Genomic DNA, 24,203 nt, shown 5'->3' on the forward strand with positions numbered 1-24,203 from the left:
GTTTTTTTTGGCATTTCTCTTCAATAAGGTTTGTTATTTTATCATGCAAAGATACGATCTTTGCGGTACGAAATTTACTACCGAAATTCGGAGTCAGTGGTCTCAACTTTAAGAGCGCTACGTCCAATTTATGGTTGTCATAATCTAATCGTCCTGTCAGATCAACAATTGAACGTCTAGTGGAAAACTTTGAAGTGACCGTTGTGTTGAGAATATTGCGCATCAAAATCAGTCTCTCACACGTCGTTTTCAAGCGTTGGGTATTTCTGTGACGTCGTTGTGACGAATTTTGTCAAAAGACGTGATGCAAGAACTGAAGCCGCTTGACCACCAGAATCGTCGTATGTTTGTGAATTGGGCTGAGCAACAACTTAAAAATTATCCGGATTTTTATCAAAAAATAATATTCAGCAATGTGGCTCATTTCTGGCTGAATGGCTTTGTCAATATGCATAATATGCGTTATTAGGCAGGCAGCAATCTATAGATACTCCAAAAATTACGATTTGATGCGGTTTATGGATCGGTGATGTCATTGGGCCGTACATCTTCCTCGATGATCAAGGCCGACACGAATATTCTTGGCCCGAATGGGGTGATATGGACTTGGACAATATGTGGTTCCAACAGAATGGCGCCACAAGCCACACAACGAATGTCACAATCGATTTATTCAAAACCAAGTTTGGTGAACGTGTTACCTCACGAAATGATCTTGCGATTTGACGCCGTTAAACTATTTCTTGTGGGGCTACATCAAGTCGTTGGTCTACGCCAACAAGCCTGCGACGATTGATGAACTTCGTACGAATATCGAACGTGAAAGCTTGAAATCCATCGGAAATTGGATGTAGCGTTTGGACTTCTACAAGCATTACCATGATGGCCAAGCAAAAGAAATCGAGATCCACATAAATTGGTATCAAATGTACTTTAACAAGAATAAAGATTTTTATGGACATCCCGTCACCGTTTTCGTTTTGTTTAAAAAAAGGTTTTATAGCGCTCTTTTTGAAAAAAACCATTACATGTTCACTTCTTAGGCATCGAGAATGGCTAAATCCCTTTTGAATTCCTAGGATAGATCGAGCATATTTTGTTCATCGTTGAAAGTGTCTCCTAAAACTTACCATATGCAAACAGTTCTGGGAAATTAAATTCATGGAGCATCATCTTCGCCATATTGTATAAAACTAGTCTAACACGGTGATCTATTTTATGAGCTCAACTTTACAGTACGGTTGTTGATATTAATAACCACATTCAATGAAATGCTGTGCCACTACTATTTTTATTTTGAATTAAATAACTGTAAAGTTCAAGCGCAAGGTGCAGTTTAAGCAGCTACAATTATGTTTTCAAATTTGAAAACACTACTAAAACTTTTTTTTATTCTCCGTTTGATTTTTCTTCAATTTTATGCTTCCTGACCAATGCCCATCTCCTTGATGAATGTAAAAAGTGTAAAAGAGAATTTAGCCAGCTAAAAGCAATAAAAATAAATAAGAGGTTACAGTTACTACTAGTGCCAAAACTCACCGAAATATTTGTTGCCACATTAATGGGAAACAACTGCATGGCCATCAATTCAATAGACAATTGCGCATGATGCATAAAATATAAAATCACTTTGCGAAAACGCCGATCCTGTTCAGGCCAATTGCAATGGAAAATGGCCAGAGGCAATTTCTCGCTGTCGGCTTTCAATTCGGTAGCGAAATAGCAACAGGGCGACGTCTGCAATAGAACACACAAGAAGTAGACAGTCGAAGCGATTTGGGTGCTGCGATCGGCGAAAAAGAACATATTCACCATGGTCACACACAAAATCGAAGAGATAATGAGGAATTGTGTAAAAATTGTTTTGGAAATAATCGGTTCAATTGTAGCCAGCAATCTATTGTTTTTTTTTAACAAATTTATAGTTAGTTTTACATAGAAGGTATATATTTTAATTGCAAACACTAAAGCACTCACTCTAGTATCTGTTGATGCGTAACTACGCAATCCACCAGCTCATTCAAGTTGTCATCCTTACTCTTCGTAGCATCTGTGCCCAAACGACCGACCCGACGCACTAATAACTGTAAATGCGTACTTATAACATAAATATATACCGATCCATATGAATCGTAGAGGACTTGATGAAATAATACGAAACCCATCAAGAACAAGTCATAAACTATTTGTCCGAAGAAATGCATTGTGGACTGATGCTCATCGTAAAACGGAATCCATACTGAAAGTGGCGCTTTACCATTGATTAAGGGCGGTATGACCGTAAACAGCATATACATCAGGTATGAAGTGCCAAAAAAGAAAACCAATCTATTGCCCATGACTGCAGCTTTCCGTATTAAAGCCATATCTTCGGGTCTGGTGTAACGTGCATCCAACGCCGCCAAAGTTGGTTCCATGCCGCGCAGACGGTTCAAGGCGCTTGTCACCGTTAAACACTTCACGGGTAAGCCAATCAGATTTAAACTGGCCTGTAAACCGCTCAGAAATTGTACAGTTGAAATAATGTTTTGCATATATTTTATAACAAAGCCAACTGTGGCAGTAATTGGTCCAATTACTATACAGATTGTATTAACCAGAAACGACCACATATAATATAACGGACCAGCATACTTTGGTGGACTTATCCCCACAATAGTACAACCCTTGAAGAAATAGATGAATGCATCCTTTGAGGCAGCATTTCGTATACCTCGTCCGGTTATTAGTTCAAACATCCTTTTGCCTTGGATAACTTTACCACAATGTTGAAAATCGCAAACATAGAAGTCTATTATGGGAAAATCGCTGAAAAATGCATTTTTATTGCTGAGAACCTTCGCACATAAGAATTTATGGAACCAGAGAAAAAACTCTGTTCTCCTCTTTCATTTTCTGCGCTTTAATTTGTGTGCAGTTATTTTAAAATTTTATTATTAATTAGGGTGGAATAATGGCTAACGGAAGTGTGGCGAAATCTCAGTAGTCTGCAATTATTCTATTTTAATTATACACAGTTATATGGTGTAATGGTTGCGTAATGAGTGGTTAAGGCGAAGGAAACTATAAATTGTTAGTTGCGCAACTGCATTCATGTAATCTATAAAACGTAGAAACCCCAAGTAGCAAATAAAATTGGTAAAATACAATTAATAACGATTTATACGTTAAGACTGTCGCAACTATAGGTTAAAGTAGAAGTTTCTGTGCATCTTACATGTACATACATATCAGTTTCGGTTATCTAACCAGTGAATTCCTCATAAGCATTTCCCTTATAGCACAAGAGCGAAATGTATAAACATTTGTAAATGCTGAAAAATATGCGAAAGGGAATGATAAACTACGTGCACAAGTGTTTAGTTTAGAATTGTTAATTATGCCTAAAGGCACTCATGCAAACTTTAACAGAAATCTCTAGTAGCGTACTTGGGTAGATAGCCGGTGACTTAACCTATAATGGGCTTACAGCATAGGTATTGGAATTTATTCGATTATTTGTTTCAACCACCCTGTAGTTATAGCAGCATTAACGGAAAGCAACCCTGTCTCTCCACTGTCATTTCACGCGGCATACCATCGCGTTCACTTCTTTGGCAATTCAGTTGCAAAGGAATTTTATTACAATTTCGTTACCGGTATCAAAGCATTGTTTAAGATATATTCACGCACTTTGATTTTTCAAGGCGATTCAATAAAACAGTTATTTTAAAGCACACTAAATTTTACAAAATAATAACAAAATGTTTTGGGGTAAGTTTTCAATGCAATTGTTTGCTTCTGTAAGAAACGATTTCACCACGTGTTTTTTTTTTATTTGCGCGGGCCTAACGACCCACGCCATCTTTGCAAAAATATTTTAATGACATTTATCACCCAATATTTAGGATTAAATTTAAAACCTAACCGTAAATATACTCAAAAAACCAGCAAACCGTTTCACATATCCTTGGCGGCGTTGGATACGGATTCCTCGTCAGATGAAGGCGCTAACCAAATTTTTATTAACCATGATAATCAAAAATTTTTAATTTGCACATTGCGCAAAGGCAACTGCGAGCAAGTTATGCTAGACCTGAATTTCGGTGAAGGAGATGAAATTTGTTTCCAAAGCATTGGTAAGTCTTATAAAATAATACCAAACGAATTGTCTAAAATAAGTTTTATATCTATAAAGGTAACGGAAATGTTAGTCTTACTGGCTACCTAATTGATAAATTTAACTTTATGGATGATGAAGATGATGATGATGAGGAAGAAGAAGAGGAAGAAAACGATATACAAGATCTTCGCCAGGCTTTAATGAAAAAGGCCAACGCCAAAAAGGGTAAGAAAGCAGCGGTTCAAGAGGAAGATGATGATGATGAAGATGAAGAGGACAGTGATTTTAATGGGGAAGGTTTAGGTAAGTAATCATATATGATTATATGAATACATGAAATGACGTTGTCGTTAATAATAGATGAAGTCGAGGAGGATGATGACGATGAGGATGAGGAAGATGACGAAGACGATGGTAAATTTTAAATTTTATTACAAATTTAGCAAAATATTTATTAGGCAAATATTTTAACAGATGAAGATGATGATGATGACGATGATGAAGAGGGTGAGGAAGATGAAGAAAGCGAGGATGAAGAAGTCCAGCAGCCAAAAGCTAAACAGCCAAAATTGGATAAACCTCAAAAGCAACAAAATGGTGTCGCAAAAGAAAACCAAGCTGCTGCAGATAAGAAAGGCAAGAAGGATAAAAAGGCAAACAAAACTGAGCAACAGAAACAACCACAGCAAAAAGCTGGTGGTGAACGCGTAATAACTGGTGGTGTAAAAATTGAAGATATTCGTGTTGGCAATGGTCCAGAAGCTAAGTCTGGCAAACGTGCTCAAGTGTATTACGAAGGCAGACTTAAATCTAACAATAAGGTATTCGACAGCTTGAAGACAGGCGCTGGTTTCAAATTTGGTCTTGGTCGTGGTGAAGTCATTAAGGGTTGGGATGTTGGAGTCGCTGGAATGAAAGTGGGCGGTAAACGTCGCATCACTTGTCCACCACATATGGCATACGGCGCACGTGGTTCACCACCAACAATTCCGCCAAACAGCACGCTTGTCTTCGAAGTAGAATTGAAGGGCGTGAATTAGAAATACATCTTTTCCTTTAATTGTTTATTTACTTAGCATTTATATATGTATTTGCGGTAGTTCGCATTTACGTTTTTTTTTTTTATATGTTCGTCTTTTTTGAGTTTCAAATAAGTTAAAACAAGTTGTTTCCTTAATTATCCCAATTATTATTATTCCTTTGCATAAATGTGAAAATGTGCAAAAAGGCAACGTAGAACTATCCTCTTATATGAGCAACACTCCTTGTGAATGATTAAAAAATAAATACATTCGAAGTACTGTTTTGTAAAATCTCACTTGTTTGAATTCGAAATTGGTTAGAAATTTAAAATTTTTTTAGCATAGTTAAAGTAACCACTTAATTTGGCATTTGTATGCAATAGTTCAAATTGTAAGGATTCATCTCATCACCATTTCCCAAACATATTTGCAAGTGGACGTAAAACCACTTCATATTCAATAAAGTAAATAACAAATATTTTAAATTAGTAGGTAGTTTATTTAATTTTCATTATTTATTTTGGATATACTACTTCTCTTCTACTTTTTCTGTAAGTTCTTTAGAGTTTTCACTACCGAACAGTGGTTCTGAAGGTATTTTCCAAAATTCCGGTACATATGGCAACCGTTCACTCGGATCTGTACTCCAATGATGGATACGACAGCGCAATCGTGCCTTCTCCAAATTATTTATGGTAATAGTGCAATAGAACTCTTTAGCTTCTTTATTCATATCTGGACCTTCAATACGTTCTTCTGGCATAGTAATGCACTCTTCCGGACAATGAATACCCGCCTTTCGAAGAGACGCTTTTATGTGCCAGGGTTCAACAACCCATGGCTGATCCTTATTCATAACCACAGCCAGTGAAAAACGTTCGATAATGTTTATCGTCTATGAAATACAGAATACAGTATGTGTTTGTAAATAAAAAATATACACTTGCATATATATGTACATACCCGCTGGGCAAATGCAGAGCTATGGCGCACAGTTTTCTTCTCGTCCTCGGTTTTGGTATATAGTGCCACATTTTCATCTGTTTTGTACACTGCCAAACCTGGCAGCAACAATTTATTGTAGGCGAAATTAGGTCTCACCGACACCACATCACCCTTATCACCCACACCTTCCACATAAGTTTTTAACACAACTTCCAAATTCGGTCGACGTTTTACATTTGTATCCTCTACCAACTCGTAGATGAAATGTTTCGCACGCAATTTTCGGGGTTTAGCGTTCGTTTTATGCAACAATGGGTCATATTTGCGCTTCAACACAAAAGTTGTCTAAAAAATATATACCGCGTAACGCATGTGAGTGCATTGGTTATGTATAAATAGGAAATTTCAATGAAATTAAAGTACCCACCCGCACTTGCTGCTGCACGGTGGCTGCACTTTTAAGTAAATTAATAGAACTACTGCACCATGTTTTCAACATGTTTATTCAAAAAGTTATGGTATTTTTCGTAGTAATTCAAATTTTAACAAAAAATACAGCGATAAAAAGTTGACCACCGGTGAAACAGCTGTTCTGCATGACATTTCTTATGTAAGCTAAAAAAGTCTCCATTTGCTAAAGCAGGGTTGTTAGTAACAAATTCACTTTACGTATCCGGTTCAGTGCAAGGGAATTGCCTTGCGTTAATGTTCAGCTTTATTTAAAAATATTTTTGATTAACATGCATGTCTATATTTAAATGCATCTTGGAGCATAAGTATATTTATCAATAAGCGCAATATTTGAACTTTTATTTACAAAATTGTGAATATTTTGGTATTAAACATATAAATAATTAAAATAATTTAGTTTTTTTATTAAGTAGCGGTACAGTAAAGATTTTAAAAAGGTCACTAAATCATGAGAATTTCTTATTAATTATAAATTTTTTCATGGATGTACAATTCCATACCAACAAGTTGGCACAAAAAAGTATTTGACGACTACTAGAGTCAAGAAATAATAATTTTAGTTTTCTTTAAAAAGCCAACGGTAAATATGAACTAAGTCATTACTCTCCAAATCCTTGCCTCATATTCGATGCAATTATCTGCTATTGATTTTGTACACCCCTAATATCATTTGCATATTGCATACCTTTTCTCTTTACCAACAACAAATTTGACATTACTTCACACCTTTTCAAACTAAACACTAAATTGCGCACAAATCATTAGGCTAAATGATAAAAGAAACGGCACAAACCCCAGGTACTTTTCTTAAACTGAAAAGAGATAGTGACCTAAGCTAGCCAGACTAGGAAATTAATGCACACCTACGTGCATTATTTAAATATCTATATATGTATGTGTGTATATGTGCACTAACACACGCCGCGTAGTTACACAAAGAATGGTAATCTTGCTTTCAACGGCAAACATAATCTTTTTGTATGTAAATTCTTTTGTATGAACTTAAGACTCAACTGTTGCTTGTATCCAGTCGACAAAGTGTCCTACGCGGGTATAAACACCTGGCCAACCTTCTAGTCCGCATGATGACGGTCCAAAAGAAACAATGCCAATCAAAAAGTAATATGTACGTCCTCTGCCTGTCGTGCCCAAACCGATGAGTGGGCCACCGGAATCACCGCGACAAGAATCTACACCTTTCTTGCCGCCAGCACACATTTGTGTGGCCTCTAGTAAAATACTTTGTGGTGAATAAACTTGACGACATTTTTCCAGCGGCACTCCAACGAGTTCGGCTTTCAGTTTAACATTACTGCTCGATTTTGATTCGGTTTTTCCCCAACCGGCCACATCCATGATGATGTCATCAAAGGTGGCGGTGCGTAAATTATCATTCAATGGCAGGCAAATTGGTCGTATGAAATCGGTGAATGTAACTGCATTCTTTAAACGCAAGAGCGCGATGTCGTTAATTTGATTTAACGAATTCGGATCATAACGGGGATGTGGTATGGCACTTTCCACGGGCACGTCAATGTGCGGTGGCGCACAGTCCTTCTCGCCACGCACATCGACTTCGCAATCCGGATTTGTTTTCGTGTCCCATTCACCCAAGCGTACGGCGGAAATCAACCAATCCTTGGGCAAAGCTTTGCCATTAACACAATGCGAGGCGGTGACAATGTAGTGGGAGTTGATGAGGGAGCCGCCACAGTGATGGCCAATACGACCGAATGCTGGAAAGAAGTTAATGATTCAAATGGAATGCTTGCTCTAAATATTCTACCAAAAAATAATTTTATTAAAAAAATAATTTTCTCTTACGTTTTGTGTATTCTATGAGTGCCATCCAAGGATATTCATCGATTTTTGTGGCATTGCCACCATAAATTCGGCTTGACGTCATCTGTCCGCATTTGCTGGGACGTGGTAGTTTCCTTGTTTTTGTGGACTCCATCGGAATCTTGTCCAAGAGCACAGCTTTCTTGAAGCCTTGCTCCAATTTGATAGGTTTTACAGTAGCTTGTGTCAGTATAAGCGGCGTGCTATTTTGATCGGGGCAACAAATCTGTGGAATTACTTCATTATTTTTTGATTTTTTTATTTCGGTGTTCGGTTGGCATAAATTTTATTTAAATTTTTTTACTCACCAACACTTTTCGATTAAGATAACCACATTGGCTTTGACTCAAGTACAGTCTATTTACATCATGTAACGGCTGATTTAGAAGCAAAGAGTATAGTTTTTTGCAATGTTGCAATATTACACAAGAACCGGGTCGCCCATTTGGCGTGATGCATCGTCCGAAAGTGGGCTTCCCCATCGTTTCATTGGGGTGGTTGTACTCTAAAAATCAGAAATGCCGCAAATTTAAAAATTTGAAAATGGAATGTTGCAGTAGAAACATGGAAACAGAGGAAGAGAGAGAGAGAGTGTGTGTGTGTGGAAACTATAGTCAATGTAACGGTAATCAACATAGAAAAACACAGCAGAGAATAAAGGCATGAAGGCAGTTAGATAAATGTTCGTCCACATTCGACCCTATAACCTTCATATAAATTGCGAAAGTCTTGAATGTCAAACAAAGTTCTCCACGCGCTTAGTCTCTTAGAGTGCATTTAGTGAAACTTTCGTAAACAATAAATATATGTATGTATATATATATATTTTGCTGTTTTCAATTCGCCATTTCTCCGCTCGCTCTTTTGTACGCAACTCTGCTGTCAAAAATTTTACATATTGTTCGATTCACTAATCTCTAACGCTCAGTGAATCAAGGACTTAGCATTTTTTATGCACTTGAGGCTGGTACTTGCACCACACACTTTTATCAACACAATCACATAACCACAAATTTTATTAACTAAATCAAGCTTCTGTAATTTCGATCTCACAGATTTTACCCATAATTTTTTACACTTACGCGCTGCCGGCAAACTGCTGCTAAGCGCACCCATCAACAGAACACTTAAAAAAACTTGTCTTAACATCTTGAATATGTTTTGGTCACTGTCTAACGATTCATATAAAATTTTTAGCGCACCTGTGCGCAGACTTCGAGGTCATTTCAACTTGACGCTCAGTGAACTCTTCTGCTACATCCTGCGATCCTGCATGACATACTTTCGCGAATCTTGTGCAACGCCCTTTTTTATAGCGGGACAGGTAGCCGGCTTGAAGTGAATATACAGCCAACTATTACTTTCCGTTAATCGTTTGCAAAATTCTAGAAGAAGTCTGCACAACAACATGTGAACCGGCGGTACCTGTTTCGTTACACTTGTACGGTTTAATACGATTTTTAGGAATAATTTAAATCTGCATACACTTATGTAATGGAGAATGTACTTAATTATAAATACAAAGATTATTTATTTGAGTGAGTATACATATGAGTATATATGTATGTATGTATGTACGTATGTATATAATTATGATAATATCAGCAATATATAATAAGAATCTTATTAATATTATTTAGTACTGTGCAGACTAAGGTTGAATGGTTGTTTCAATCCAATCTATAAAGTCGCCAACTCTTGTGTAAACACCCGGCCAACCTTCCAAACCGCAGGGCGTCGGTCCAAATGACACAACGCCGGCTAAAAAGTAATAGGACAACGCTTTCTTCGTATTATCCAAACTGATTAATGGACCGCCAGAGTCGCCACGACAGGAATCCACACCCGCTTTGCCGCCAGCGCACATTTGTGATGATTCCAATAGTATATTTTCCGTTGCATAACGGTCATAACATTTGCTCAGCGGCACACCGGCGACCTCGGCTTTCAGTTTCAACGTACTAACCGATTCCTTTTCGGTCTTACCCCAACCCGCTACATCCATGACAATACCATCGAAAGTAGTCGTACGTAGATTGGGGCTGGTCGGCAGGCAAATGGGTCGTATAAAGTCGGTGTACTGTACATTTCGATTGAGACGCAACAGCGCTAAATCGTTAATTTGATTTTTAGAGTTGGGCACATATTCCGGGTGCGGAATTGTCTTTTCCACAGCCACATCCATATAGGCTGGCGCGCAATCCTTTTCGCCGCGCACATCAATCTCACAATCGGGGTTGGTGGTCGTATCCCATTCACCAAGCCGTACGCCACTTAATCTCCAGTCTTTTGGTATAGCTGGACCATTTACGCAATGCGAAGCTGTGATTACGTAACGTGAGGTGATTAACGAGCCGCCGCAATGGTGTCCTTTGTTACCGCCAGCTGTAAAGTATATGAGTAGTTTTGAAAAATCATTTTTAGAATTTATATGATTTGAAAAAGTTACGTTTTGTGTATTCAATTAAGGCCATCCATGGGAATTCATCGATTTTGGTAACATTGCCGCCATAAATACGATTCGACAGCACATTGCCACATTGGCCGGGCTGTGGCAATAGATTACTCGGCGCCGCCGGTGGCGGTGTGGTGGTGGATTGTATCGATGGAATGTTAATGTAATCTCGATAACGATCCGGGCAACATATCTATAATATGGAGGTTATAAATTTCTGAGTGTACATAAATATATATATTGTATTAATTCTTGTGAGAAGATATTTTTATATCCAAGCATTACGTATCTAACGAAAACACAAAAATGCACAGGCCACAGTAAACATTCTTATCTAAAATCATGGAAAGATATACCCAAGAACAACGTTATTCAATTTTATTATCAAAATAGTTGCTCTCCAATTGCAACGTTTAATGGCTTCGGCCATTTTATGGTCGTAATATCGTCCACCTGTGTCGCTATTCATCGAATTGTTGCAAATTTCGGGTGAACATAATGTTCAAGTGGCAATTAAACAAAGGACCGCTCGAAGTAATGAAAATATTACTTCCGTTCAGGCAAGAGTGGCTGAAGACCGCAATTTGTCGATTCCAAGACGTTCTCAATGGGACTGTGTCAAACCACATTCTGGCGGATTTTGTGAAAGGATTTGGGCTTGCATCCATATACAATTTTTCTCACTCAAGAACTAAAGCCATTGAACTACTGTAAACGTCGTGAATTCGCTGATTTTACCTTGGAACAACTTGAAAACGTTAAGAAAATTTTAAGAAAAGCATCTTCACCGATGAGGACACTTTCATCTGTGTGATGTGGTAAATAAACAAAACTATCGATTCTGTTGCGAAGAAAATCCACAAATTTTTCAGGAATAATCATTACGTTCACCTAAAGTTACAGTTTGGTGTGGTTTTGGTTCTTTTGGAATCATCGGTCCGTACTTCTTTCAAAATGAAGTTGGTAACACCTTTGTTGTCAATGGAGGGTGGTATAGATCGATGATAACCAACTTTTTATGACCATAATTGGAAGAAGTTGAGCTTGACAACATCTGGTTCCAACCAGATGGTGCTTGGTGTCACACAGCACATGCACCAGCAAAATTTTTGCGAGAAAAGTTTGGAGATTCGATTATTTCAATAAATTGTAACATTGAATAGGCCTCAAGAAGCTCTGTATAACACCATTAGACTACTTCTTGTGGGGTTATTTGAAGTCAATGGTACTTATTTAGCAATAAACCAGACTCTCTTCAAGCTTTAGAAGTCAATATTAAACGTACTATTCATGACAGTGGAAAAAAGTTCTCGAAAATTAGGCTGATTGAATTCGTTCTTTCAAAAAAAGTCGTTCAGATCATTTGTAAGATGTTATTTTCAGGCCTTAATGTCTCAATTCTACTTCACATTAAATAAAAAACATTTGAGAAATCAAATCACAAAACCCTGTATAGAAAAATTCGATCCTCAGGTGAACATTTTCGGCATTAACTCAATTATTAAATTTATCCTCTTTGGTCGAGTTAATAACAATAACATCTCGTATGGAATGTTTTTATTATAATTTTTGCGTCGCCAACTAAAAAATAGTAAAAAACTAAGTACAATTCTTCGTAACATAATTTAATATACAGTTTTGACAGAAAGGAATTTCCTGGACTTTGATTCTTGCAAGTTGCAAGAGTATAAATCTGTGGTTGCAACTGTATTTATTATAAAAACAATCACAAATATATACTAGCATTGAGTATAAAAATCTCTCACTTTTAATACACGAAATTATTATCTCAGTCTTACCAACACTTTGCCATTTTGATAACCGCACTGACTTCGACTCAAATATAATCTATCGGAATCGGGGAGCGGCGTTTGCAGCAGCAAATTGTACAAATATTTGCAATCGTCGAGGATGAGGCATAGTGCCCGCTCACGATTCGGCGTGATACAGCGTCCATAGTTGGGTACATCAGCATACTCATTGGGAAAATAGAATTCTGTGTGTTCAAAATAGACAATAAAATTAATATCATAACACTTAACTTACTTGATTTCTACTTAAATGAAATACATACTTGATTAATTTAGTTGGATGTGGAAAAGCGAGTCGTGTTTTATGAAATGCTGGAAAGATTAGCCATCACCCCGATGAATATGTGTATGTGTGTATGTTAATGTTTTTATTTGCTTATGTTTATATTTTGTTTCAAGTGTTTAGTATTCATATAAGAACAGAATTCTTTGAAATCCACAAATATTTCTCACTTTAAAAAACTGGTTTACTATGGAACATGGCTCATTTTCAAATAATAAATGAGTATAATTAGCCGCTGTCATTTTTTAATTTGACAGACCAACAAGATTTAAGCATCTTGCATGCAAATTACTAAAGTGAGACATGTCTACAAAGAAATCTTCGCCAAATCAATATTTCTCTCATATGAAAATGAACACAAATATGCAGATGTATGAAGGAATATATATTTATAAATATGTGGTTTATTGTATTTAATAAGTTTGTATGGTGTTCTGAAGGCACAGTTGAATTGATGACGCTTTAAAGTCTTTGACCTGCCCGAAAATTCGCAATATAAACGAAAACTTCTGTCCTCTCTTTGTATTAACTATAACTGGAATATTGTCAAAGTATTGTCTATCAGTTCTCATGTTATACATAAGAAACACATAGGTTATATTACTCACGAATTGAAAAAAAAAGTTTTACTTGAGATGGGATCCACGTTTTTTGAATATGAGTCAAAGAGACACCAAGGGACAATCTGGCACTGATAAAAAATAATTTTTATCTCGATTTGTGTCAAAGAATAAGTTCATCATCACTCACCTCAACAGCCAAAATCAATGAAAACCGTCCAAAGTGTTCAAAAACTAATTGATCATGCGGAAAAGCTTTAGCCAATAATTTTTGGGATTCATATGTAATTATTTTCAAAATCACCTCTAACATGGCAAAAAATAATCAATAAACAATTTTTTTATTATATTGCATTTTTGGAATTGTGATTTCAAATTTAGGTCTAATTATTGTGCTTGTGACTTTCCATGCCATTTATTTTATAAATTTTTAAGTGAGTTCTTCTAAAAAGAACTCACAAACTTTTTTGATAACAAACAGTCCAATTTAATTTGCACGCCCATCGTAATTATTTTCAATCCGAACCGTCCAACAATTATGGAATGACAGAATTGCGTGTGCAAGTAAATTCATGGAAATCCAACCGATTCTTTATAATATTGAGGTTAAAAAGAGATAACAAAACTTCTCCGAAATCCCTATTATGTATTGCAAATAATGTTTTTAGCAAAAAAAAAATATCGTCGACAAGCAAAAAAAGCAAGTGGCACTAAGAAGTTTATAAAATTACCTATTAAATCATAAAACAATTAAAGCTTGTTATCAAACAAAACTTTTCAAAATCCCGCAGTAACACCAACAATGTTTTATTAATCATGGGAAACGCGGTAGCATTTCAGTGAATAGCAATTGTTATATCATAACTTGGTGTTTAGAATAGCTTAATCGCACATACATATGTTTGCGTATATATGTATGTATACATATGTATTATATTTATATATATCTACAATATATTCATGAGAAAATAATTTTTAAAAAGAGGCGATTTAAGCACGCAAGATTTAAAAGAAATATAATTTTATAACTATGTATATCTTCAAATATGAAAAATTTTTAAATTTTCTTCTCATATTTCTAATAAATAATTAGCTTGAAAGTAAGCTCTAAGACTTGCTTTTAAAAATATGTTTTTTCAATTTTTTCTTGACCGATTAAAATTTTTTCGACCGATTTTCGTCTGACTCAGGTTTCACCTCCAAAAATAAATATATAGTATGTATTGTATATGTTATTTACTATTATTTGTATATATTAGAAAACATGTATGTAACACATTGCTTAGTATAATTTTTAAGTTGTGGATGATTTAGGCAATTGTTAAAGCAAATAGGTTTTAGATATATTTTACGGGTCGCTGACGGTTAAAAACCCAAAACCAGTAAGTTAACAAGCAAGACTGAATTTTTTGGGAAATACCTGAACGATAATGTGACATGCGAACCAACAATGTGTGAAATGCATACAATGAATGTATGTATATGTATATGAAAATATAGGCATTAATGTGTGCGTTGTATAAGTATATATGTATGTAAATGTGTTAAAATATTATATTATATAGATAAACATATAGATACACATTATTATGGAAAGGCTGTGATTGACAAAAATCTGCGATTTGAAGATGATTATAAGCGCTTGATTGATTGCTTGCATTTAGTCATTCTCAAATATAATGTACATTTTATAAAAACTAAAATACTAGGGCTGTTCTTATAAGCCTGAATATCTCTAAAATTATATTGCGCTAGGTTTTAACCAAAACACGCATTTATTTCACTTTAAATGATTCCGTAAGGAGTTATCCTGACAACGCGGGCGCATCTTTTTTCCGAGAGGTCACCGGAAGTGGCATCACAATGGCCGATTTTAAAATATTTTTTTCCAAAAATTTCAATTTTTTTTTTCTATTTTCTTTTTTGTTTTATGTTTGCAACAATAAAAAATATATACATATTTATATGAGAAAAACAATGTTGAAAAAAGGCTGTTTTTATGCGAGGAAACCCTTGTAACTCCTTATGATGAGATCAATTGAATCGAAAAGGATATCTAACGGATGATGTCTGTTTAGTTTCCTACTATTGACTAGCAGCAGTTGGATTGGAGAGAGGTAATGACTACTAAATTCTTATATATATTTTTTATAGTGGCCACTTTTAAGTCTTTATTGAAAACGTTATTTCTAACATAAAAAAATGCAAGCACAATAGAACTTTCGATCTGCGTATTGCTTTATATACTTGTACATATGTTGTAAGGGTTGTTCTTTGGATTAAGACAGGCTCTTGACCTTAGGAGCCAATAGAGTAGTGCAAACATTAGCCTGGGCTGGCTTAACTTATTTTTCAAGTGGTCTCTCCATATAGATCTCTTAACAATTGTAAGTCCGAGATATATTTTGCTGATTCTTGCTGATAGCCACTGACTATTTAAGACCACTTGAAGACATATTTCGTGCCTGATGGTGTACACCACTTGTATGACCTTTAAGTATTAATACCAATGTTTCATTTGGTGAGTCACGGTTCTAGAGCGGTCAATTGCGCCTGCTGTTTCTAGGAGGCAGCAGTATAATAATTATTATAACATTCTATGGAATAATAACTAGGGTCACAATTCAGATATACCTTTAGGTTAATATTTAATTGCACGCGTTAATTTTAGGGTGAAATTTTTGTAAAATCTTTTCTGATGTTTTTTTAATTTAATTTCGTTTTTCATTATTTATTCAGAAATATAAATTTATATAGCATTTTCTTATATTTTTTGTTTTGTTTTTTTTTTCTTTTTTTAATAAACATGCAGCCAAATCTTTACAAAAAAGTCATAATAGATTTATTCCTTAAGAAAAACGTTATTTGGACATCAGGAATATGAAGTGGGTGCTTATTAATAATTTCAATATTTTTTGTATATTCTGAAATGAACAACCCTAGTATTATACGAACAAGTGATTGCGAACGTGTATTATTTAATAGGTGCATCGCTACAAACTTTTCCCCGCTAAAGTGTCAACTTTTAGTGTTTTTTTTCGAGAGTTGTAATTTATGATTCATATTTTGATATATGTTTATACATTTCGACTTGTATATATGTATGTATGTTTTGTACAAATAATCGCAAATGAAGTTATTATTAAATAGAAGGGATTTAGTGAAATGTGTATACATGCAAATTCACATTTATCAAAAGATTCCTGCACTGACAGAATAAATGACTTACGTGCCGAGGATAAACCACACAAAAAAGCAGCAAAGCAGAAGACGCTAATTAACACCGGTTTTAACATACTGGACTGGTGCTAGTCTCTGCTAACTCAAATATAAATCTCGCCTTTGTTGTTATTTTGTTCTTTTTATGAATTTTCGGTAGGGCGAGTTGATATTATACAGACTTCTGTGTATTTATTTTCATTTGACTATAGTTTTTGTACTTCAGCAAACACTTCTTATGGTTTTCGTTTAAGTTTTATAAAATTTCTGACTAACTACGCGTTTAATCAATTCGAAATGCACACAAAAAGTCAATGTACTCAAAATAGAAATGACTTTATTATTTTCGATTTTATTTCACAGATAACTTCACTCTGAATTCAGTGTTGTTTTTGTTGCAAATGGAATGCGTTTAGCTGAGCAAATATTAATGTTTCGACGTCAAATGAACACACAACGAGTTTATAATTTGCATTAATTAATTAATTCACAAGTAATAATCAAATCCGTTTTTTATTGGCGTAGCGAACTTTTGCGCGTGAATATTTTTATTGTTACCCGGCGGCCGAATATTGTCGAGTTATAGCAAGAATCACATTTGCGCCTTTCTTATAAACTGAGATTACGACAAGTGTCGTTTCACATCGCAAAGACAACTGAGAACTTGAGAAGATGCTGTTCGCAAGTCGACTCCAAAAATCTCCAGAGCGGTATTTAAAAACTTGTCATTCGGCATAAATTTTCACAGCAATCCGGCGCTTAAGTGTAATTTTACCAAGCTTCTCACGAAATGGCGATTATTACTAGTTATTATAAGCTTTTGTTTTTATTTTTTTATTCACATAGCGTTTGCTTTATTCTGTTGATCTAAGAGAGCGCGCAAAGCTAAGTTCTCTTAATTATTTTAATATATGTAATCGTAAGCTTAGTTGTTATAATCGGCTTTATATGAGCAGAAGGACGCTTTAGTAATTTCAGTAACTCTCTCAAAATGGAGAAGCGTAATTTTTTGATTAAAATTAATTACTAATGAAGATTTATTTTACTCAAAAATTTTCCTATTTCTTGATTTTTTAGTTTTGATGCTAAACGTTGACCACGCACATCTCACGACAAAAACTTCCTCAGCGTTCTTTCTTAAATTTTTATACCATAAACGGATAAGAATTAAGTTAACATCAAGAAAAATACGTCAGAGACCCTACAAAGTATAAATATAATGATCAGCGCGACAAGCTAGGCCTATTTAATCATCTCCGTAAGTCTGTTTATAAGAGGAAACTATACCCCCAGTATTTGAGTTATCGTTCATTTGCGGAAACCACTGATATCGGACCATTATATTGTAGAATAGAGATTTGGTATAGATTATTGTTCAGCGCAATGCTACAACCTCAGAAGAAAAAGGCACATCTTAGAGCTGGAGTGTTTTCATGCGCAAAAGACCATAAATCTTCTATAGAACCTTTCTCTCGAAAACTCATAACGCCGACTCACCAGATGTTGTCATCGTCCATGCCTCTGGAGGATGAGCGACTTGTAGAATTTTGTCTTTGTTCATCATTGCTTCTTAATTCTCTACTCAGTCCGAAGTAGCACCTGTTGATAAGAGTTATTTTAGGGTGGATTTCGAGGCTGACATTGTTGTTGGTGATAGATAGACGAAATTATCTACGACTTTGAAGTTATGACTGTCAATAGTGACGTGGGAGCCTAGTCGCTAGTGCGACAACTGTTTGTTTGATGACAGGAGACATTTCGTCTTGCCCTCGTTCACCACCAGACCCACTGGCTTCGCTTCTTTGTCCAACTTGGAGAAAACAGAACTAACGGCGTACGCTGATCGAGTTATTTTCTCCAGGAGTAGATTGAATAAATTCCACGATGGGGAGTCGAACGGCCTTTGGTATTTCTCAACGTCAGTTTACACTTCCAAATAAAGGTAGATACCTAATATATACGTATATACTTGTAAAGTCTATAAAATGATATTCACAACTTTCTAATTAAATTGAAGGTTGCATTTAGCATAGTTAAAATCATTCGATTTAGTTCAAATATGCAAAACTTCGATAATTTGCTTCCATGTTGAAAGTGCCTCATCCCTATTGGCCAAAAGTAGGTTTGCCAATTTCCTCAAGCTTCTCTTGAGGCGAATTTTTCTTCAGTAAAATCATCATTCATCATTGGAACAGGTTCAGATTAAAGAGGAATGCATAATACTCTCACACCCAATCCTCCGTATATTTTTAGTGAGTCACAATCGATTTGTGTGGCCTGGAGTTGTCTTGATAATACGCAACTCCTCTCCTATTAGCCAAAGCCGACCGACTCTGGGCGATTTCTTCCTTCAGACGATACAATTATTGAAAGTACAACTCCAATTTGAGAGTTTAATCGTCGGGGAGCAGCTCTTTGTAGATTATTACTTGCCAGTCTCTTCCACTTATCGAACTATATAATTTTCTATTTAAGCTAATAAACCATATAGTACTATGTTGAATTCTATACTTATCCTCCGATGTACTAAACTTTTTAATCACATATTCATCACAAAAAATAAAAGAAGACCAATTTCTATTAATTCATTTCATTCAGTAACACAGTTTTATTTTTGTATTTTATCTATAAACTAGCAACATACACAGTTATGCTTGCAGCACAATAATAATTTATAGCACATTGAAAATTATTACACCAATTAACCTATTATGGTTCTATATTGCTCTCAATCCAATCTATGAAAGCGCCAACTCTGGTGTAAATAGCCGGCCAATCTGCAACACCGCATAAACTTGGACCAAACGATACTATACCCGCCGCAAAATAAACCGGTTTACCATTTACGATATCTTGAAACATTAGTGGCCCACCGGAATCGCCGCTACAAGTATCGCTGCCCCCGTCACCACCGGCACACAATTGTGAACTCTCCAAAGGTATATTATATAAAACCGAATATTTGTCTACACATCCGCTGAAGTCTTTAATCTTAATGGTGGTTTTCAATTTAACGGGATTATTATTAGTCTTCTCGGTTTTACCCCAACCGGCCGCATCCATTACATAATTTAAAAATGTAGCATTACGAAGACTTGGTGATCTCGGTAAACAAATTGGTTTGATATAATCACTGAATGGCACCGATGCTGTGAGACGTACCAAAGCAATGTCGTTAGGATCATTATGTTTTCCATAACCTGGATGCGTTGTGATTCGTTCAATGGAGTTACTTCTATACTTGGGCGCACAACCATCCGCTGTGCAGTCGGGATCTGTGCGTGTGTCCCATTCGCCTAAACGTATGCTGGTCAAACGCCAACCAAATGGAATGTCTTTATCAAAAACGCAATGCGCCGCTGTTAACACATATCGATCGTTTATTAATACTCCGCCACAATGAAAGCCTTTTCCACCATTACCTGTGTAAAATAGATTAAAAATTGCGATAAAAGAATATTTCATATTTGTATGTGGCAGTTCACTTACGGTTGGTGTACTCGAACAAGGCCAGCCAAGGGAACTCATCTATCGCCGTCTCGGTGCCACCATAAATGCGGTTCTCAAGCATATTACCGCATTGCGGAAAGTTTGGTAGTAATTGAGAATTGTTGGCCTTAATGTTGACGCGGGAAGAGGTGGTGGTTGCAGTTGTCTTTAAAGCAACCGATTCTGGGAAAACCATGGCTGTGTCAGCTGGTGCTGGGCGGGGAGTTGTAGTGGCGCTTAATTTTCGATAATTTGGTGGACAGCATATCTGTCGGGATATATATATTTATTTATCAAATAATAATTATATTTCTGAGAGATTTTGCTTACCAGTACTTTGCCATTTTTATATCCACACTGGCTACTACGCAAATACCTACGATCGTTTTGCGAAAGATTTGGATCTAGTACCAATTCGTAGAGGTAGCGACATTCCTCCAAGTTAATGCAAGATCCAGGCATGGCACTCGGCGTAAGGCAGGAGTCACCGCTTGTTGCTAAATATTAATTATATATGTAAATTTGAAGAATTTTTATAAAATAAAATAAAATATACGTAAAACATAAATTAATCGCAGCATGAAAATTCATTACTCATCATAAAAACTGTTTACTTATTTACAATTTACATTACCAACAAAGTGTAGAGCGAAAATTTAATGTATTTTGTTTATCTAATGGTTGTTTTTAACTCCTCGAAATAAGCGGGATATGTGAATTAAAAATTATATTTATTGAAATTTACAGAATGTTGAGGCGAATTGATTTCGACTATAGGAGAACCGTCTAATAGTACTTAGCCCACAAAATAAAATCTAAAATTTTTGAATATTTTGTGTTTATTCCTTTACATAGTCTTCTTTTAGCAGACATTTTATGGATATCTACAAAGTACCCTCCTCAACTCATATCTGCTCGCCGACTAACTTTTTTTTAATTTCAAAACCAATGCATAGGACCACATCTAAAATATACGATTGATACCTTATCGTACCTTATGAATGGTAAAGGCTTTCCGGTCGATAGAACAATCTGTGCCTTCTTGGGAGCATATGTGTGTATAAATGATCGCCATTACAAGCTGTTGAATTTAGGCTTGCCGTCTGCCTGTATATACGCGATCTAGTCCATCAGTTTTTGAAGTATCGTTCTAAAAGGCACACACCTTTTTCTCCAAGAAGCTGCTCTTTTGCTTGTTTTTCTCGGACGAAAGCATGTCCAAAGATTGAAATGTAAGCGTGTTCTACTCAATCCATAAAAAGGGAAACCCCACAATTTGCACCAACTACAGTAGGATAGGGCTCTTCAACATCACATACAAGGTTCTATCGAGCGTATTGTGCGAAAGATTAAAGGTCGCCGTCAATTAACTGATTGGACCTTATCGGTGTGGTTTTAAGCCTGAAGAATCAACAACTGACCAATCACCAAATCTTGAAAAAGACCTGTGAAAAGTGAATCGACACACACCATCTTTTCGTCGACTTCAAAGCTGCTTTGACAGCACGAAAAGAGCTGCCTATGTCTAAATTTGGTGACCCCGTTGAGCAATACCAAAAACTCCGTCAGGCTCGGGAGGGACCTCTCCGAGCCGTTCGATACCAAACGAGGTTTCAAACAAGGCGACTTCCTATCGCATGACTTCTTCAATCTGCTGCTGGAGAAAATAATTCGAACTGCTGATGGCGTACGCCAATTATATTGATATCATTGTCCTCAACAACCACGTCGATGGTTCTGCTTTCTCCAGACTGGATAAAGAAGATATGGATCTGGAAGTATGCGAGTGTAACACGAAATATCTCCTGTCATCAAACAAACAATCGTCGCTTTCGTGACTTGGCTTCCACGGCACTGTTGACAGTCATAAATTCGAAGTCGTAGATAATTTCATTTATCTTGGAACCAGTATTAAGATCAACAATAATGTTAGCCTCGAAATCAAACGCAGAATAACTCTTGCCAACAGGTGCTGCTTTGGACTAAGTAGGCAAATGAGAACTAAAGTTTTCTATCGATAAACAAAGACCAAACTCAATTAGTCACTCTATATTCCAGTTCTGCTATATGGTGCAGAGGCTTGGACGATGACAACATCTGATGAGTCGACGTTACGAGTTACGCGAATATCGCATTTACGATATACGACGACATTGACATAGTTCGGCGAATTAAAAGACAGCGGCTCGCTAGTCATATTGTCTGAATGGATGAAAACGCTTCAGCTTTGAAAGTACACGCCGAGCAAAGCACAGGCAGAGGAAGACCCCCACTCCGTTGGAAAGACCAGATGGAGAAAGACCTGGCTATACTTGAAATGAGGGGTATTATAGCTTTGTTTCAACAGAATTTAAATGTTTTTCCTTGTTTTTTATATTATTTTACACTAATTTCGTTATATATAAGTATACGAATACGATATGACGAATGAACTTACAAATGTACCATACATACAAAAATATATAGCTCATACATTTGCTTTGAAATTGTAATGGCGAATAGGAATGATGCAAAATAATAAGAAAGTTGAATACCTGAACAATAAATTTTCGCTATAAAAGCGCCGAACAGACTTTTTTGCTTTTTCAAAAATTTGAATTACGCCAGCAAATTTCGGTTTCATAAAAAATCCCAAACAGTTTGCAATGTCATTCGATTTTATAGAACTCTCGGAATAAATATATAGACACTGTGAAAGCTCTCTTTATTTTTTAAAAATTGTATTGTCGTTACATATTTTTTATTAAATAATTTGCGTAACAACAATAAATTTGTTTATTTTTGAGTTTGAAGTGAATTGGTTCCTATCAATTAACCTTAACTTTGTTCACAAATATACATATTTACCCACATATTTACCAGCAAAATTGATAAGAAAATAAGAATTACATGTAAGTACATCTGTACTAGGGTGCGTCAAAAACTAATCTATCGAATTCGTGGATTAAAATGAACCTAAATAGATACAGAAAAAAACATCTTTGCAAGAAAATAGAATAAAAATTTTGGAATTGAAAAAACTCACACTAAAGTAAAAGTTGTTGTATTTGAAATGAAAATTTAAGATTTGAAATTATGGTAAGCTAAACATTTTTCCTTGCAGGGATATATTTTTCAATGTATATAGGTTAGTTTTGTATCACTCTAGTATATAGTAATATACTTAAATAAATAAAACTAAATGCGGAAACAGTATTTCCATATCTTCGATATTTGAAATGAAAACATTTAAATGAAGCGTGAATTTTATACTCACCAGCTGTAACGAAATGTAGCCGAAGTGTTGTCATAATCACCAAAAATATGTAAATATTCAACCGGATTCCCATGATTCGCTGTCAAGATCAAGTTTACAAAGTAAGTACGAGGTGCCGATCCTTCACGAGATCTCACGTAATTTGATATTAAATAAGATTACAAAATTCTGATTTAATACACACAAAAAAGTTTTTGATTTTCATATGTATATTTAAATGTTTCTGCTCTAATTTCCGAAGCGCACTGCCGATACGTTGCTATTTGACTAGTCTTTTGCTCGAGACTAGCAAGTTGTCGCTTATTCTGTTGGCACTACAGCTATCATCACTCTTAAATTTAGAAGCGCTTCTCGACGAGCGATGCTTCGCTCGTACATGCAGTTGACCAAGTCTCTTTTAATCTTCCATTTTACGCTTCTATACGTTTATAAATACATACCTGTGTATGTCTGCTTATACCTGTTTATATGGTGCTTCCCGCCTGTCAGTCCCAGCTTACGCGATAACAATGCTTGAGCGCCGGATTCGGTAAACAAATGAAATTTAGTGCGTCAAAATAATAAATTCAAGAGCTTTTTAATAAAAAGAGAGCAATAGATTACAGCATTAATTGAGATAGTAAAATTCAAGGAAATACCGCATCGGGAATTTCGAGTGAGTAATCAGTTTTTGGCGGTGTTTGCATTTGCAAAACTTACGAAAAGCTTTCTGTAACGGTTTATGGTTTACTGAATGTCGGAAGTAGCA

General features: G+C 35.7%; 6 protein-coding genes across 9 annotated transcripts in view; 1 reads left to right on the forward strand and 5 right to left on the reverse strand.

Moving 5' to 3' along the window:
- LOC105229865 (charged multivesicular body protein 3) overlaps nucleotides 1-24,203 on the reverse strand; it is a 79,883-nt gene that overhangs the window by 26,703 nt on the left and 28,977 nt on the right. The gene's annotated exons all lie outside the window — the stretch shown is intronic.
- Nucleotides 1,405-3,449, reverse strand: LOC105229921 (odorant receptor 7a). The gene is made up of 4 exons (XM_049448871.1): nucleotides 3,250-3,449; nucleotides 1,978-2,808; nucleotides 1,540-1,897; nucleotides 1,405-1,483 (listed from the first exon to the last, which is right to left on the reverse strand). The coding sequence occupies exons 2-4, from the start codon at nucleotides 2,736-2,738 to the stop codon at nucleotides 1,418-1,420; spliced, it is 1,185 nt and encodes a 394-aa protein (XP_049304828.1). The 5' UTR covers nucleotides 2,739-2,808; nucleotides 3,250-3,449; the 3' UTR covers nucleotides 1,405-1,417.
- On the forward strand, nucleotides 3,591-5,415 carry LOC105229863 (39 kDa FK506-binding nuclear protein). Its single transcript, XM_011210344.4, has 5 exons — nucleotides 3,591-3,753; nucleotides 3,888-4,118; nucleotides 4,178-4,405; nucleotides 4,463-4,516; nucleotides 4,577-5,415. The coding sequence occupies exons 1-5, from the start codon at nucleotides 3,744-3,746 to the stop codon at nucleotides 5,140-5,142; spliced, it is 1,089 nt and encodes a 362-aa protein (XP_011208646.2). The 5' UTR covers nucleotides 3,591-3,743; the 3' UTR covers nucleotides 5,143-5,415.
- LOC105229862 (39S ribosomal protein L9, mitochondrial) lies at nucleotides 5,603-6,677 on the reverse strand. Its single transcript, XM_011210343.4, has 3 exons — nucleotides 6,497-6,677; nucleotides 6,088-6,414; nucleotides 5,603-6,019 (listed from the first exon to the last, which is right to left on the reverse strand). The coding sequence occupies exons 1-3, from the start codon at nucleotides 6,566-6,568 to the stop codon at nucleotides 5,654-5,656; spliced, it is 765 nt and encodes a 254-aa protein (XP_011208645.2). The 5' UTR covers nucleotides 6,569-6,677; the 3' UTR covers nucleotides 5,603-5,653.
- LOC109579802 (serine protease easter) lies at nucleotides 6,750-17,506 on the reverse strand. 4 transcript variants are annotated; one of them, XM_049448870.1, is made up of 4 exons: nucleotides 9,465-9,661; nucleotides 8,691-8,887; nucleotides 8,365-8,608; nucleotides 6,750-8,276 (listed from the first exon to the last, which is right to left on the reverse strand). In XM_049448870.1, the coding sequence occupies exons 1-4, from the start codon at nucleotides 9,529-9,531 to the stop codon at nucleotides 7,543-7,545; spliced, it is 1,242 nt and encodes a 413-aa protein (XP_049304827.1). In that variant the 5' UTR covers nucleotides 9,532-9,661; the 3' UTR covers nucleotides 6,750-7,542. The 4 variants fall into 4 exon arrangements, with proteins under 4 accessions (XP_049304827.1, XP_049304826.1, XP_049304825.1 ...); XM_049448869.1 differs by lacking the exon at nucleotides 9,465-9,661 and adding an exon at nucleotides 16,721-17,506 and having other exon boundaries at nucleotides 6,787-8,276; XM_049448868.1 differs by lacking the exons at nucleotides 8,691-8,887; nucleotides 9,465-9,661 and adding exons at nucleotides 12,637-12,833; nucleotides 16,721-17,502 and having other exon boundaries at nucleotides 6,787-8,276.
- LOC109579809 (serine protease easter) lies at nucleotides 19,285-23,783 on the reverse strand. The gene is made up of 4 exons (XM_019991642.3): nucleotides 23,456-23,783; nucleotides 20,530-20,696; nucleotides 20,200-20,467; nucleotides 19,285-20,132 (listed from the first exon to the last, which is right to left on the reverse strand). The coding sequence occupies exons 1-4, from the start codon at nucleotides 23,526-23,528 to the stop codon at nucleotides 19,420-19,422; spliced, it is 1,221 nt and encodes a 406-aa protein (XP_019847201.2). The 5' UTR covers nucleotides 23,529-23,783; the 3' UTR covers nucleotides 19,285-19,419.

This window comes from Bactrocera dorsalis, chromosome 2 (assembly GCF_023373825.1).
Source record: "Bactrocera dorsalis isolate Fly_Bdor chromosome 2, ASM2337382v1, whole genome shotgun sequence".
Classification (NCBI taxonomy): Eukaryota; Metazoa; Arthropoda; class Insecta; order Diptera; family Tephritidae; genus Bactrocera; species Bactrocera dorsalis.